Source organism: Notothenia rossii (assembly GCF_949606895.1).
Source record: "Notothenia rossii genome assembly, chromosome: 4".
In the NCBI taxonomy this organism is placed as follows: domain Eukaryota; kingdom Metazoa; phylum Chordata; class Actinopteri; order Perciformes; family Nototheniidae; genus Notothenia; species Notothenia rossii.
In genome coordinates, this window is record NC_136902.1 from 52,715,280 (window position 1) to 52,732,471 (window position 17,192).

The following is a 17,192-nucleotide window of genomic DNA, read 5'->3' on the forward strand; positions in this document are numbered from 1 at the left end:
ATTGTATTGAGACATCCATTAAGAAACACAGCAAAGGTTTTTAAAGCTTGTGGATCCTCAGGTTTAATAGATGGCCAATTGAGAGCCTTGTCGATGTAGGCTGTCGCGATAAGATATTCGTCTCCATAATGATGCTTCAACAACCTTTTTGCTTCCATGTATCCTTTGACAGATTGCATATATTGGCAACTGCGCACAAGCTCCCTTGGTTGGCCAATAGTGCATTACTCCAAAAAGTAAAGCCTGTCCTTACTGATTTCTGTTTTCTCTTCAATACCGTGCTCAAATGCTCTTATGAAGGACCGATAATCCAAAGGGTTTCCGTTGAAGGTAGGAATGCTGAGCGGGGGTAATGAAGAAATGTTCTGTTGCTTTACCATTGTTTCTGTTATTATGGTCTGTTTTTCCATGATGCTTATTAAGCTGTTCATATTGCCTTCTCCCTTGCTAGAAGACGTGCTGAATGAAGTTGAACTTTCGGGACGTTGTGGTATGAATTGTGTTTCACTATTAACGGCATTTGCAGTTTTATTGTTGTTTGTTTTATGCTTGTTGGCATTCAAATGAGCATTTTCTTGCTCTAATGCTGTACTCACAAACTGTGAGTTATCCCAATATTCATTCATTCTGTCTCCTGCTTGGTACATGCCTGCATGAGAATCCTCCATTCCTTTGATTACACTTAATTGTAATCTGTTTCAAGTTCCAGCTGTTCCTTTCTTGCCTTCAAACCAGCTTCCTCCCTTTCCAGTGCTTGCTTCTGAGTCAGCCTAGCAGCTTGTGCTAACAATTCTGCATTTCGACTTTCCAACTTTATTTTAGCAGATATTATAGAAGACAGAGAGGATCTCCTTGAACTTTGTGAATGAAAACTCTTTACGTTTGAAATACTGTCCTGAGGTGCAACACTCATATGTCCTTTTATTTTTGTCTGGACCACATTGGACACAGGAGCATCAGCGATCCAGTTCAAGACCTCCTGAGTAAACTCTTCCAAGGCAGCTGCTTTGGGGTTGTACCATTCATCCGGTTCCATTTCTTTCTCCTCCTCAGTGGACATTAAAGCTTGAACAGAATCATTTAACTATTCCATTTCCTTGTGTAAACTCACTTTCCATTTTCGACCTAACCAGTTCCACATTGCAGACATTTTCCATGAATTGTCTGATTTCATTTATTTTCCTTGTCAATGCACTCAATTTTGCACTCCTTGATGATTTCAGCCGTTTGAGCCTTTCCATATACACAGTCAATGACACTTTCCAAGCTTTCCAAGTCTGCCATTTTTGTTCAAGACAACAAGTTTATTCCTTTTGAATTTTACTTCATTGTTTGTGGACTTTCATTGTCTTGCCTTGATTTCCCTTGCGTTTTGTACTGTTTGCCGCGAGTTGAGACGTTTCCAACAGTCTTTGAACGCTCCACAGCAGTGACGCGTTACATACGTAGTTGGAGGAGGAGTGATTGTTGCCTTCAGTCATTCCCGTTTCACAACACCGTCGTTCCAGGAAGTAGAATCCATAGTAAAACGAAGGCGAGTGTTTGACACACTGTTATGAGTTCTGAGTTCTTGTTTTCAAAACAAACGTTTCGACAGACCAGCGCTCATCAAGCTGGGTTTTTTGACAAATAAAAGAGCCTTCTTTCCACCTTTCTTAAGCTCTTTTCTGTTCTTTGGTTTTAGCGCCTGGCCTACGCGCTCACACATCACTCAGAGGTATATTGTTTGTTTTTGGTACATTTATTTCCACGTTATCGTTTCCATTTCAGCTCTGTTCGTTCTCTTCTTTAAACACACAAATTAAGGTATCTTACCAGACAATGTTGAAACAGTTTTCATCATTTAAATAAACAAATCTTCTCTTCTCTGCAGTGCAATGCAGCGGTCAAAAAACCGTGTGGCAACCAAAATAGAACCCAGAGTATAATCAGCAGGACTCTTAACCAGCAGAGGCAATCGCAGCACCCATCAGCCGCTCCGCCCCACCGTGGCTGCGGATCCCGATCAAATGACACCAATCAATTATACTCCATTACATACATTAAGTGATTAAATAATCAAAATAATAAATCAACGTTTTGGCTCCTACACTCGGCCCCTAATTGTTATGGAATCACACATGACAATTACTAATAAACATAAAATGGAGAGCCAATACAAAACATTTGTTTGTTAACTACTATAATTCATATGAAGTCCACTGCAATATAGTGTCCATCTTCAGGGCTTCTGACCCTTTGTGGGGCGAATGTGTATTAACACATGAGTCCGTGTGTGTAAATGTGCTTGTGTGGTGCAAGAGTGGAAGGGGGCTAGAGCTTGTTTTGGGACTCGACCAACAGTACCAGCTTCGTGATGGGTCGACGGAGTGTGCTGGTTTTTGTCTGTACTTCCACTTGTCGTACAAAACCCCTCGAGTCTGGCAAGACATGCGTTAACCGTCCCATGAGCCAGGAATTTCTTGGAGCATTTTCGTCAACGATAAGGACAATGTCCCTGGTTGCAAAATTCCTCCTTTCCCTGTTCCACGTTTGCCTTATTTGGAGTTCCGGTAGGTATTCTTTGGTCCATCGCTTCCAAAATAAGTTGGCCATGTACTGAATATGGTGCCATCTTCTCTTCCCGTGGCAGTCGCTCGGATTGAAGACACCAGGCGGAAGAAATGGTTTTGATTTGAGCAGTAAAAGGTGATTTGGAGTGAGGGGCTCTAAATCTCCAGGGTCGTTGGAAACAGTCGTTATGGGTCGATCATTTATGATCGCCTCCACTTCGCAGAAAAGTGTGGCAAGTCCTTCCTCGTCAAGCTTCTGTTCTTGCGTGAGGGCACTGAGAATGCGTCTGACGGTTCTGATTTGTCTTTCCCAGATTCCTCCGTGGTGGGAGCTTCTGGTGGGTTAAATATCCAGTTTATTTCCTCTTTAAGAAGCTTTTTCTGAATTTGTGTGTGGTTTAACTCTTGTATTGCTTCTTTTAGTTCACGTTCAGCTCTAACCAAGTTGGTTCCGTTGTCTGACCTCATGACCTACAGAGTTCATCTATTTCAGAGTTTCACTAACACAATGCGAACAGTCGTGCATAATACCAAATCTGAGAACAGATGAACTGATAACAGGGAATAACACCTGTGGGTTCTGGAGGAAGGAGTGCTTGTTGTTGGTGCAGCCCCCCGCTCGGTTGATGAGCGGGTCATCATGGCAGCGCCAGGAGCCCCGGATCACAGCCTCCTCCCAGGTCTTGTGCAGACTCAGGTAGGACGTGTTGATGAGACGACACAGTATCAGGTCTGTGAAGTTAGCTATAAAGTCATCAAATGTCATCCTGAAGGAGGGGACAGAGAGAAGGGGGGGTATGTATTATTTCTTTTTAGTAACATTAATTTACTGTGTTATCAGCGATATATTTAGAAAAGAACATGTGAAATGACCCAAGTATTTTTCAATAAAACAGGGGTTCTCAAACTTTTCAGCCCGCGACCCCCAAAATAACAGTGCCAGAGACTGGCGACCCCCTGTCGACGGGGGATGCCCGCCCATCCAGGATTTGGGCCCGCAGTTTTAATCAGGGCTGAATACAACATTTTAATTGTTTTATTATTATGTTTATGGTTGTTATTTGTAGGGCTCTGTCCTAATATTTATTTTTGTTTTAAACTATGTTGAAAGATTAGTTTAATATCATTTTTTTATTTTGCTATGAAATTCTGAATGAAATTCTGAATGAAAGGCTGCGCGCTAGACTGGTTTTTCGCTGGGTTGAGTCGTGTGGGTTTTTGAGTGAGATGCAGCACAGCAGCCTGTCAGTTTACTCTTGCTAGGTTAGTTTGGCTATTATCATTTATATTTATCTGCAACAATGGATATCAGGAAGTGGTTCATGAAAGGAATATGGCAACTCAGCGCCAGATGCAGGCATATTAGAAGAAATCAGTTACATTACCAACGTAACTGATTTGCCAGGGACAAGGGAGGCTGGCAATCAATTATATTTTGAAGAGAAATTGACTCTCAAGCCGGCTCTCTCACAAACTCCGGCTCTGTGCGCAAGCAGACCGCTGCACACGCTATCTGCCTCGCTCAATCTCTCCCTCTCCCTTTCTCTCCATCGCTCAACCTCACTCCACCCTGTGTGCGCTCCTCAAGTTTGCCTGCATGCTTGCCCAAGTTGGCACAGCGTTACAAATGTGCCACAAAACCAACCAATGGATGCAGCCTATAATAAGACCGTCAACAGCCTTATGGCAACCTAAAACTAAAACCCCTCTGTTTCCGTAAAAATAATTCACGAGTGCCTCCCTCCCTCACCCCCCCCCTCGTTGACAAATCTCGAGCATCTAACAGCCCCTCCCCCCCTTTGACAATTCAGATTTCCCGGGAAATGTAAGTTTGGGGGTGGGCCCACCCTGGTAAATCAAATGCCCGCCCAGAGACGTATATCTGCCGCCGGGTTGTTTGTACCATTTTCAGGCGATTTGTAATCTGTTCTAGAAAAAATATGTGTTTTTTTAGGATTTCAAGAAGCATATAGAACAAACAATGGATGTATATTATGAACATTTACATGCTGAAAGTAGATTTAGATGTGTTAGGAGTGAAATAGAGATTATTATCTAATATATGCATCTGATGAAGCATTGCATGAAGTCTGTTGATGATCAGAGGCTGTTGTTGGGGCTGCATAAACGTTTTTTATTTTTGTTTTGTAGACAGACCATGCAGGCCTCAGAGATTTAAACTTGGGCCTGCGACCATAGTTTTATTGTATTTTGTTTAGAAAATCCACAGCGGAGGTTTGTGTCATACTACATGCGGTGTATTTTGCATATCTCTCAGTAGCCAACAATCTGTGAGTCTGTTGGCTCGGACATAAACTCGTGTTTAAAATAATAGTACATAATAAATGTAGTCTACATTTCATAATAAGAGGTGTAAAACCTGAGAGGATTTTAAATCGCATTTGAACTAAATGCTTATACAATCTGTATTTGTATTGTTGATTTAATGTGTGAACGAGGCGATATAGAGAAGGTTAAGCTTTCATTATTAGGCTGTAATTTGTTATACTGTTGGAATGGGTAAGCAGGCCTATTGTCTTTGGATATGTGTGGAGTTAGGTGGTCCATGAGTGTTTTTTATTGGTTAAAGAGCATCTTGCAGGTTTTTATTTTTTCTACATTTATGCTTAAACTTGCTTGAAAATTACAATTAAAAAAGTGAATGCAGGATTTTGATATGTTTTACGAGGCAGGAATTCAGAGGGAAAGGAGCAATTTTGAGCTCTGCTCTTAAAAACGGCTTTTTTTTAAGGTCATACGTCAAACGCGTCATATTACATCACACAGGGGACACATCTTCGCTCTCTGACCGCGGGTATAGTAGAGTTGCGTTGAGTAGAGCGATTGTGTTTTAAGGAGCTGGTATTTTTCGGTAGTTTTACATTGTATTTCACCATTTGTAATCATGGTGCAGTATTGTGTTTGTGCAGGTTGCACAAATACCAGCCTGTCAGGACATCGAGTCCACAGTAAAAAGGACCGGAGCTAGCGTTCGTTCCTGGGTGCGTTGTGCATCCACCTCCCTGCAGCACATACTCTCCACAGCTTTATCAGGAAACCGTATTACTTCTCTCTCTCCCCCACCCCCCCTTCGCTGCTCTCTCTCTCTCTCCCCTCCGGTACACGGCACCGTAAGACATAGTGTGGAGTTGCAGGTAGGTAACGCTGTGGTGGCTGTAATGCTCCAGCCGTCTCCTTTGTGTTTGTTTGTTTCCCCCTGTCTGTGTTGTTTGTGTGTGCGTGGTGGCTGTCACTCCTGGCTCCCGGCTCAACCTCCACTCACCTGCTGCAATCAGCTGTGCACCCTCCCCGACTACACACCTGCTTTCCATCAAGCCATTTACAACGACATATCAACAGAGGCTCCACAACCTTTCTCCGCCAGATCGTCAAGTATCAGCCGTATCTCGCGTCTCTCTTCCGGTACACAGCACCGTAGTGTGGAGTTCCATTAGGTAACGCAAGATACGGCTGATACTTGCGCATTAGTTTCTGTTATGGATCAGTATCAACAGTCCTGCCAGTAACGTTACTATATTATCAATGCCACTTTAGTTATAGCCTGATATATGATAGCTAACTTTACAATGTTGTGATGTGACGTTAGCTAACATTCTGTAGCTAACGCCGGTCACTCACCAAGATAGCTGCCCAGTTCTCCACTGGTTCTCCTCACACCACAGCTCAATTTCTCTCCGATGGCCGTTATTTCTTCTAATCCTTGGCTGCTCCTGGTCTCTTGGACGCCTAGCAGGCTCATAATTATAAGGTTGTGGTCCGTCATATGCATTTGAATATTCATGTTCAACTTCTTCTGTGTTTTCTGTGTCGAAACTAGCATTGGGATCCATGTTTATTAATACGTTAAACCGGCCGCTCTCCCCCTTGTGTCCCCCGTGTTACGTCACACGCGAGAGCTCACGTGCCGAGGCTTTTTTATGCGGAGGTGAACATTTCTTACAAAAACGACGCCAGATGTCACTGTAGTGTATATTTCTGTATATCTTTTAAAAAATCTAGTGTATTCATCATTTTCCTACACATTTATTCACCGGTGTCTTTAACCTGGAAGTTGCTCTTTAAGTGGTCCTTGGTATGAAAAAGTTTGAGAAACACTGCGCTAGCGGATTGTCAAAGGGGGAGCCTCGTTGCGGGGAAATTATACAGATGGCTAGTCCGCCCCTGAAAATGTCTATGCAAACATTATTATTAATAATTAAAAAAAAAAAAAAATTATAAAAAAAATTATCTATTTTTTTATTTTCCATTTCTATTTTGTAATCATCTCGCGACCCCCACTCGGGAACCCCTGCTATAACAGATGAACAGATTGTAAGCCTATGCCTGTGTGTGCCAACAGGGGGCAGTGTAAACTCACCAGAACTCTCCATCGTCCTGCACAGTGACGCCGATCTTCTCCCTCTCACTATTACTCACCTTCTTCCACTCTTCAGAGCTGCAAACACACACAAAAAAGCTTTATTTCTACTCTTATAACATAATATGGAAATTAAACCGATATGTGTAGAGTATTTTCACTGTGCAGAATTAAAGGGTCAGACAGTTTGTCGTCCAATAACAAGTTCAAACCGTAGCTTTTGAATCCTAAATGATTTACAAATGTGTAGAAAATACATGTTTTTACCTGTCGCTCCAGGGTCCATTCCACTCTTTCTCTCCCCAGGGGTTCCTCATGCGGATCATGGTGAGTTTGTCAGACCTGAAGTAGGCCATAAGGCCGTGGCCCAACCTCACCCTGCGCACATCTGTCACAGCGTAGGCGTGGCCCTTCACCAGGCCGCAGGACAGCTTGGCCTCCATGTCCGCTGCAGTAGTTGCCTGGAACAACAGTCAGTTAATCATTCCTAAATCAATGTATTCCCTCTTTCAGCCAGCGTGTGTTTGTGCACTCCTCACCTTGATGGAGCAGCTGATGAGACCTCCTCTGTCATGGACCTTCAGGACTCTCTCAAACAGCTCGCTGCGCTTCTCTTCATCTTCTTTAAACCCGTTCTCCGTCAAGTCCATCGGCTCAGACACCCCGCCGGTAAAATCCACCAGAGCGTCAGCTGTGTTGCCCCCATCAAGCGCCTCGTAGCACCCACACATCCTTAATGACACACACAAGCTCAACACTTACACACACAACTTGTAATAATACATAGTATTCATGCTGATTCTATCCTGTTTCTCCAACCAAATACACAAATTAGTTTTCTTAGTCAAAAAAACATCATACATTTAGAAAATTGTCTCTTTAAAGCCTAATCCATAACACACACTCTGCATCAAGTGTTTGTCACAACAATTTCCTTCGGGATAAATAAAGTCTTATCTTATCTTATCTTGTCTACTGCTTTGAAATCAAAACTGCTCCACCAGCTGAACATTTGCTCAAAGAACGTTGTCAACCCTGTGAGAGACTCGATGAGTCAGCATACCATAATAACTTAGGGAGTCTGTCCAACATCATCTCTGACCCAAACCACGTTCTGAACAGTGAGTATAAATGGTTGCAATGTAATCAGAGATGCAGGGTCCCGTGTTTTAATGAAGTCAGACTGAAGACCCCCGTTGTGCTTCAGTTAACCCTAACAGCAAATACAGAGTTAAAGGTCCCATGTCATGCTTTTCCGGTTATTACCCGTCCCCTTGTGTGTTATGTAGCTTTGTATGCATGTAAACGGTCTGCAGAGTCACAAACCCTCAAAGTACACAGTGTAGCGAGTAAAACTGTAACACAGAAAAGACCTGTCTATGCTGCCCCAGAACACCTCGTTGGACATTTCTCATTTTCAATATTTTTTCCCCCCGAGTATAGTGACATAATGCCACACACACACACACACACACACACACACACACACACACACACACACACACACACACACACACACACACACACACACACACACACACACACACACACACACACACACACACACACACACACACACACACACACACACACACACACACACACACACACACACACACACACACACACACACACACACACACACACACACACACACACACACACACACACACACACACACACACACACACACACACACACACACACACACACACACACAGTTCAGCCTGTGTGTGTGTGTGTGTGTGTGTGTGTGTGTGTGTGTGCTCAGGCTGAGCTCCTCGGTGTCTCGCAGACCCCACGCAGCAACCAGGAAACGACACCAGTAATCCAGCTCACACTGTCCGCTCCTCGAGCCTCAAAGGGCAGAGCAGCGAGCCCCGCAACGTCCCGCCAACATGGCACCCAGACCCCACGCAGCATTCTTCTCATCTGTTTGTCATTACTGGTGTCATTTTCTGGTTGCTAACAAACGCTATTGTAACACATAAAAACTGATGTTCAACTGTAACCGTGGTAGACTCAGAACAGAGTGGGCGAGCTGACCAATCAGAGCACACTGGGCTCATAGGGAGGGGGGGGGGGGGGGCAGGAGCTCCAACAAGCCGTGTAGGACAGAGACTGAATACACATACTATACAGAGATGCTGTATGAGAAACCAATGTGAGTTTGGAACATTGAACAATGTAAATCTATTCTAGTAGACAGTGGAATTATGATCAGTAGAAATGGCCATGTCATGGGACCTTTATATCCCAGATCAAATTTATGATAAAGGGTCTTGACCCTTGACTTTCTCTAAGTTATTGTGATGTTATGTTAAATGTTAGTTTTTCTTGTATTGTGTCTTACCATCTGTCCTTGTTAATGTTGTAAATGGAGCTGCTGCGACGAAGGCCTGTTCGCAAAAGGCCTGTTCGCCACTTCCTTGATTCCAGCGCCCTTGCTCAGACACTTTCCATTCTGAAAGTCAGCCTTCATTTCAATCTCAACTGCACATTTGTAACGTTTTGTGAGGGTATTGTGACAAAATCTGACCAGACACACAACCTGGTTATACTCTACACATAACAGTATATATTTATTCAATTCTTTCTATATTACAATTTATTTATTTTATCACTACTATACTACAACAGTATGATATTTTATATATTTTTAATACAAATTGTAGTTTATTCCTACTGTGATGGAAACTTCTGAAACAATCGAGACAGGACTCAGAGAGACACGGGGAGAGCTGAAACTTTCATGGCAAACACTGAAGGTTTTTTGGAGCTTCAGCTGGAGGATTCACAAGACAGGTGCTGTGACACGAGTTGACACAGCGATTGCCAAACCAATTCTGAACATCTCTACCCTAGACCTATGTATTTAGTTCAGAGAGAATAATCAACATTGTGCATAACAAGATAAAGCACTAAAACCTCTATCAGCTGACGCCAACAGGCAGGAACAGGGAGACAAAACACTGAGAGCACAGCACCAAAGGTTGCAGGCCTTTGACAATGAGGGCAGTACAAACTGATAAACTGGGTCAAAGGTATGGGCCTAGGAAAATACTTCCCCAACACCTAGAGCTAATTGATGTAGTGTTATGTCTTTGATTTGAATGGTTGTGACTTGCTGAAGTCTTACTTGGCGTAGGCCTTCTCCACCAGCGCGCTCCAGAACTCCCTGCTGTCGTTGGAGTGACAGTACACCAGTTCTCCGCTCACCGTGGGCAGCCGGTCGTCGATCACCACGTCCACCCACTCACCGAACCGCCAGAACCGGAAGTGGAAGATCCCGGCGTAGGACTCCGGTTTCTCCTCCTCCCACTCCTGGTCCTTCCAGTCAGGGATCACCTGAGAAGAAACAGAGAGAACACGGGGTCAACGTCTTGTCAAAGCTCCGGTTTTACAGTTAGGATCCAATTATATCCACTCCTCCTGTACTTGACAACACATGGTGGCTGGACTTGAGAAGACTGAGAGTGTTACAGTGTTGGTGGCTTTGTTTCAATAGTGTAGTGGATAAGATGTGACATTTTATACATGATCAGTCTACAAAATGCTGATTGAGGTCTATTTTTGGAATAAAGAAGTAAATGACATAATTCAATCTAATATTTTGTTCAGGTATTATGCCATAACAACAAAAGTTACATTACATCGCTTAGTGAGCTTTTTTTCCGCGAGAATGTCCTCAGACACCCAGTCTGTAACACTGCAAATACAAAAGCTTTCACCATCGCCGTAGTGTAACCTCAGTCTGTGACGGATAGAGACTTAACAGAAATGTATTCAGAAAGAAAATCTTAGGGATTATTGTTTTATATTCACCTCAAGACATAATCACCTCTGTACATTTTATATTCGTTTGTTTGTTCTTGAAAAGTAAAAACCATCTGGCTTCCACTTGTTTCCCCCTAATCAACCCGAGGCTGTACACTTGCTAACAAGGGAGTGCCATCCACCCATAACCTGAACTAAGATCCCTACTGACCCCACACACACACACACACACACACACACACACACACACACACACACACACACACACACACACACACACACACACACACACACACACACACACACACACACACACACACACACACACACACACACACACACACACACACACACACACACACACACACACACACACACACACACACACACACACACACACACACACACCTCAGTTAAGTGAGTGATATAAATAAATAACTGGTCCACTGAGCTACGACAAGATGAACTCCCAGAAGCCCTCAGGAAACTCCCAGAGTTCCCTCTCGTACGTCATTAGTGCATCCTGTTGCCTAGCACCCCCACACATCACCCACCTCAGTATTCAAACAAAATGTATTAAACGGCAGCAGATAGGTGACAGCATGGTTTGGAGTTTATACTATGGAAACATAGTAATATGCAGTTCTTACATGATAGCGCAAATGTTCATAATAAATGCATATTATAAACAGATTAAGGAATAAAGTACATGTGTGCCTGTTTTTCTGCAGAGAGATGAGCAGTGCTGAACACTAACTGACCGTCTGTTTTTGCATTGATCCCATCTCCCAATGCACCCCCCCTCCCCTCATGTCATGTTGCTAATCAATGCATTCTAACTAAACTTCCCCGAGGGCAAGAGGGGGTTAGTGAGGCCAAACAGAGGAAGTGCCAATCTGTGGTGGAAAGAGTTGGAGGGGAGGAGAGACAGAGGAGAAAGTGAGCCTATGAGGAGAGAGAGAAGAGGGAGTAAAGAGTGAAATCTGCTCCATCTCTCAAAGCATCCATCAGGACAGGCTGCTCTACACTTTCTTTAAGCCAGGATTAGAATTACAGGTAGGACATGGAAAACACTACAGCCCCCTCCAACACCTTGGAGCTGGTGTTTAAAGAAGACACTGCACTGACAGAGGTGAGGCTCGCACTTTCAAATCACAACTTCTCAACCCCTGTGTTTTCTTATTTTACCTGATAAAACATATTGCTTAATGCAAAAGGACTAAATCTAACATGGCAGGGTTTTATTTGTACATTCTAGGGTTAGTTAACATCACAGGAGCACCTTTATAGCTTAGACCAGGGGTTCCCAAACTTTTCAGCCCGCGAACCCCAAAATAACAATGCCAGAGACTGGCACTGTTAAAAAAAAGTAATCAATTTTTTTAAATATATATTTTTATTTTTTTTCATTTTTATTTTGTAATCATCTCGCGACCCCCACTTTGGGAACCCCTGGAAGCCTTAGACTACTGATGATGTTAAACACGGATATATCAAAGAAATATATATAATGAAGAAAAAACTAAAGACACATAGCGAGTGCATTACTTCCTTTGTTGTTGGTCGAAAGTTTGCTTTGTGGAGATTCATCCTACTTTTTTCAAACTGCTCTGCTCACTCTTCATAACCTCTGTTAAGAAAGTGTTCTATGATTTTCCTGTTCATTTGAATGTCCCAGTTGTGTTGATCAATAGAGGAGTTGAAACACTCACTACTCAAAACAATTGCAAATTCATGAACCAGTTTTAAGTCAATGCTGCTTCATAGCTTCAAAATGCGAGGATTGCTTCACTTTCTACATCCTACTTCTCTGTACTTTGTAATTGTTTGTCTCATCAACAGAATGTTAGTTTGAAAGCATGGGTTATCTAGCCAAATGTAAATATTCAGCCTTTTGCTGCTTTCTATTGTTTTTTTAGGTTTTGAACTGATAGAACGGGGGGAAATATGTAAATGTGTCATCAGGCTCTATGCAATTGTGATTGCCTTATTTATCAGGACATCTTTGTGGTGCACCTGGAAGCTGTCAAGGTAACAATATGGTCCTGTACCTGAACTGATCACTATTAAAAATATCTAAAAAGATCAAACATTTTTAGAAGCGCTTCATTTTTTTAATTTGCCAGAACTTCTACAACATGCTTCTTGGTTTGTTATTATGATGTTTAGTCTGTATAGTCTTTCAAAAAGGAGTTCCAGGAGTGTGTGCTGTGAGCTTTGGCCTCGTCCTGCCCTCTCCACCTGGTAATATAATCTCTACCTGCTCTGCTCCTCCTCCTCTAACCCCCCCTGCAGATGATGCGTCTGCGGGTGTCCTCTCTGCAGCGCTCGGGGCAGAAGCGTCAGGATGGGGAGCGCCTGCTCCTCCCCCACGAGGCCGTGTACCGGCTGGACTTCCCCACCCAGGAGCTGCACTTCTCCCGCTGGTACTTCTCCCTCTCAGCCTACGGGCGGGTGACCATCACCGGTATCTCTCAGCATTGGACCCCCGACCTCACCCACCTGATGACCCGTCAGCTGCTAGAACCCATCGGAACGTTTTGGAGAAATGCCAACGACCCAGAGGAAACCCCGCTCAAGTGGCTGGAGGCGGACATGCAGGAGTTCGGCGAAAGGATTGCTGAGCTGGCGAAGGTCAGGAAGGTCATGTACTTCCTGTTTGCTTTCAAGGATGGGGCAGAGGCTGTAAATCTAAACTGCTCGGTGGAGTTCACCCCAGAGGAATGACTGCAGTCTGTCAGTACCATCCTGTTAGTGCTGCATCGCAATACTTTGTTCAATATTTGACCCTAAGAGAAACAAATATATCATCTCACATACTCTCCCTCAAAATGTCTTTCTGATCTCTTCATCTGCTGGTGTTCTGTAATTGTATAGTAACAAGATTGTAGTTCAAACATTTTTGTGCACGACTTAGGGTAGACTTAATACCTTACCACCTAACTACTTACAACATTTCAAGGACGTCAAACATATTCAGAAAAAAAAAAAAAGCATGAATGCACTTTATTTACAGGGAACTAGTGCTACTTCAAAGAACAATGTATCTCTAAAATCAATTAAACGTGAGCAGAAATAAGAGCATTCTTTAAATAAATTCTTAAATAACAAACGTATGAGGATAGGCTCTATACATCCACTTGTTAATAAAACACGCCTTTCCTGATTGGCCACATGTTGTGATAATATGTTTGAGTTTACTGATTGGCTGAATATTGTAGTAATGTGTTGAATATATAACTGTCTTTATATTTTCTTTCTGAATTCTCTCATGGCTTGCTGAACAGAACAAGTAGCAGTGAGTGGAATATCAAATATTCACATTGCATGTGACCGTCGGCCTGACACAAACTCAGATCAATGCGGTGACATCTATTAAACATTGACTGAAAGCTGTCCCTGTGTTCTCATTGGTGCTGACTGTTGTTGGTGGGACTTGCCAAAGCAGCAGGGGGAGGGGGGGGCAGTAATTCTACCCCTAGTGTGCCAAAAATAAAATAAATAATGAGATATGGCTAGCCTGAAGAAAATACTTTTCAGGTCATTGAGCAGAGACGGAGCATGAACCTACTGTATATCAGATATGAATATGCTTCACACCAAAACTGTTGGCAATAGTGAACACAAACAGCCTGAATCCAAAGGCTTATGTGTGCAATGGGAGAACAAATCAGGTCACACACTGCAAATATCTTGAATAAACATTAAAGCATGCTTCTTGGTGTGAAAAAAATGAAAGGATGTATTCACCATAAATACTATCAAAATTTCACCGTGTAAACTTGAAATGTATTATAATAGATCAGTGTCTGATTGTTGTACACATCAAAAAGTGTTAATCCTGACTGACCCTGTGTCCTGGGTTCCAAATATCTGCTCATTTAGGAGCTCTACCATAACATTCTCTCTCTGTTCTTTCTGTCTCCCTGTGTTTTAGTGGGAAGGACTGAGGGGGAACAGCATGTTGTTTTAAAGCTACAGTATCTGCTCGTATGTTCCAAAAGTTCCCCTCTTGTTTCAGTCAAACTTTCCACCTTACTGAAGCCAAACACTGACAGCACATGTTTCTACTGATTAAGAGACAGTTCTGCTCACAGACAGAAAGGGGACAGAGCCAGAGACAATATCATTGTACATTTAGTAAACAATCATTAAATATCATTTATATATGTTTTGTCCATTTATTTTCAGGGTGCAGGAACTTACATATTACAAATATAATTGAAAATAAATAAAAACTTCTAGCACTTGATTTTCAGCACAACAAGGGAAAAGATCATTCAGAAAATCAGTGTACTAAATAAATCAGTTGTTAGCTATTATTAAATACACTTTGAACATAACTAAATAAGTGACTGTACTAATTATTTATAATTATTGTAAGCAAATAAATGTATTCCAACTTTAAGAAATACCTCTTCACATATTATGTATGTGTATCATGTCTGTATTTAAGCATTAAAGTCAATCTGTTCTAAATGGGGGTTACTTTTGGGCGTCTCCCCTCAGGACCATAAGGTTGTCACTCCTGTCGTCATACTGCCTCTGGAGTGAGTCTTATTAACACCGGAGGTGTATTTAGTGTTTGTTCCTGGATCATTGACGGGAGTCAGGACAACTGCTCAACTGAGGCAGAGACGCCTGAAACAGCATCACTTCCTTCAGCTGCTGCTCCCCCCCGAGAGGAGCAGAGAGGTAACCAAGAGCGACACACACACACACACACTTCAAACTAGATTAAATTCACTGCAATCGCTGCAACAAACAATTATTTTCATATTCATATTTTTCTAATTGTTTTCTAGATTAATAAATAAATAAATAGTCTCATCTGAAATAAATCTCAGTAAATAGGGACAAAAAGTCTATCCCGGTTTCAGAATATCCAAGAAGACGTCTTTCTTCAAAAAGAAATCTAACATAGTCAGTGATTATTTTTGACACACTAATGGCGCATTTCCACTACACGGCCTCGCTCGGCCTCACTTTGTATGGCTAGGCCTCGTTAGGACTGGCTCACTTTATGGCGCATTTTCATTGCAGTTTAGGAACTGGAGTAGTAACTATAGAAACGCAGTGTAGGGGGAGCCGTGATGTCATCTTCAATGAGAACCCCAGAAAAACAACATCAGCCGTTAGCTGTTAGCACTCGGAGCTCACAGCTCCTCATATCTGCTCAGAAACTAGACAAAAGTTAAACAAGTACAAACCACAGACTGTCTGTGTCATGGAGAATACAGTCACTGGTTTATTTATGTCAGGTATAGGCCGTTGTTATGAGTGTGGACGGTCGGAGCATATACTGCGTTAGCTTAGCCGATCTCCATTCAGAAAACACAAATTTTAAAAGGTTTTTCGTCTGCCGTCTGTCTGCAGACTTGTTAAAGCATTAATTCATGGTTTTTAATAACCGGTATCAGTATGCTGTTACTTCGGCATCATTTTGAAACGTGTATTACAATTTATTCACGGTCAAATATGTTCATTTTGTTGTAGTTGTAGCCCCCTTGCCAGCGATTCTCTTTCTAGTTTAGCATAATCAGCCCGACTCAGCCTGGTTGTTGGCCCGCTAAGAACCTCGATTTTATGGGGCTAGAAAAACTGTGAAATAGTACCCGCTAGCCGGTACTACGCCTAGTGGAAACGCAACCAAAAACGGGCCCCGCACGGCTCGGCACGCTTAAAGCGAGCTCCGCGCTGTAGTGGAAATGCGCCATAATTGAATAGTTTGAAAAACCTGTCAAGCTCTACATCACTCTAATCCTCTGATCCCTTCATTGATTCCCCCTGAAGTACAGAATATATTTAAAGATGCTGCTAATCTCATGCAGGACCCTACATGCTCTCCTTCTTCATATCAAACTCTTTCTCCCTCATAGCTGGGACACTCAGATCCTCCAACCAAGGACTCTTCTCCCCCCCATCTATTTGCAAAGCCAAGATGTGATCGTGGTGATGTTCATGTTGTGTCTGTCCTGAAGCACTGCACCTGTCAGAATGAAGGTTACTGGGGCCACCTTATGGATGGAAGCTGTTATTGTCTGGTTTATGCAGACTTCAAGTCCTTTATCAGATAGATCTGTGCAAAAGCCATTAGTTTGGAATGATTTGGATTTTAATCTTGTTTATAGTGTCTTTTTAAGGCAGCTGAAAAATAGGTTAAATGGTGGGACCCTGCTTCTTTCTCAGTTAATCATGATATTACTGTATTTGTTAGCTCTGACATACATTGTTATTCAGAATTTGAATTCCAAAGCAGCGCTGTTACAACATATTTAACAGCATGTATGGGGGTGTGTGTGTGTGTGTGTGTGTGTGTGTGTGTGTGTGTGTGTGTGTGTGTGTGTGTGTGTGTGTGTGTGTGTGTGTGTGTGTGTGTGTGTGTGTGTGTGTGATGGCAGCCCACTGCTCCTAACACTAGGATGGGTCAAGTGCAGAGAAACCATGTCATTACATAGTACCTGTACTGTGTAAAGGCAATAAAA

General features: G+C 42.6%; 2 protein-coding genes across 4 annotated transcripts in view; one reads left to right on the forward strand and one right to left on the reverse strand.

The window, feature by feature from the left end:
* The window catches only part of LOC307035544 (calpain-5-like), an 84,826-nt gene that overhangs the window by 42,926 nt on the left and 24,708 nt on the right, over positions 1 to 17,192 (reverse strand). For all 3 annotated transcript variants that reach the window (XM_079675021.1, XM_079675020.1, XM_079675019.1), the window contains exons 4-8: positions 10,070 to 10,278; positions 7,470 to 7,662; positions 7,198 to 7,391; positions 6,931 to 7,008; positions 3,124 to 3,319 (exon numbers count right to left, since the gene is read on the reverse strand). In XM_079675021.1, the coding sequence (XP_079531147.1) occupies positions 3,124 to 3,319; positions 6,931 to 7,008; positions 7,198 to 7,391; positions 7,470 to 7,662; positions 10,070 to 10,278 (870 nt within the window). The remainder of the gene's footprint in view (positions 1 to 3,123; positions 3,320 to 6,930; positions 7,009 to 7,197; positions 7,392 to 7,469; positions 7,663 to 10,069; positions 10,279 to 17,192) is intronic.
* On the forward strand, positions 10,289 to 14,227 carry ompa (olfactory marker protein a). The gene is made up of 2 exons (XM_079675031.1): positions 10,289 to 11,839; positions 13,003 to 14,227. Exons 1-2 carry the CDS (start codon positions 11,771 to 11,773, stop codon positions 13,432 to 13,434), a joined length of 501 nt encoding a protein of 166 aa, XP_079531157.1. The 5' UTR covers positions 10,289 to 11,770; the 3' UTR covers positions 13,435 to 14,227.

Bases quoted from the DNA above. Each gene is read 5' to 3' on its own strand.
- ompa (XM_079675031.1), top strand. From the start codon at position 11,771: ATGGAAAACACTACAGCCCCCTCCAACACCTTGGAGCTGGTGTTTAAA. The intron at 11,840-13,002 runs GTGAGGCTCGCA...CCCCCCCTGCAG, and splicing joins AAGACACTGCACTGACAGAG to ATGATGCGTCTGCGGGTGTC.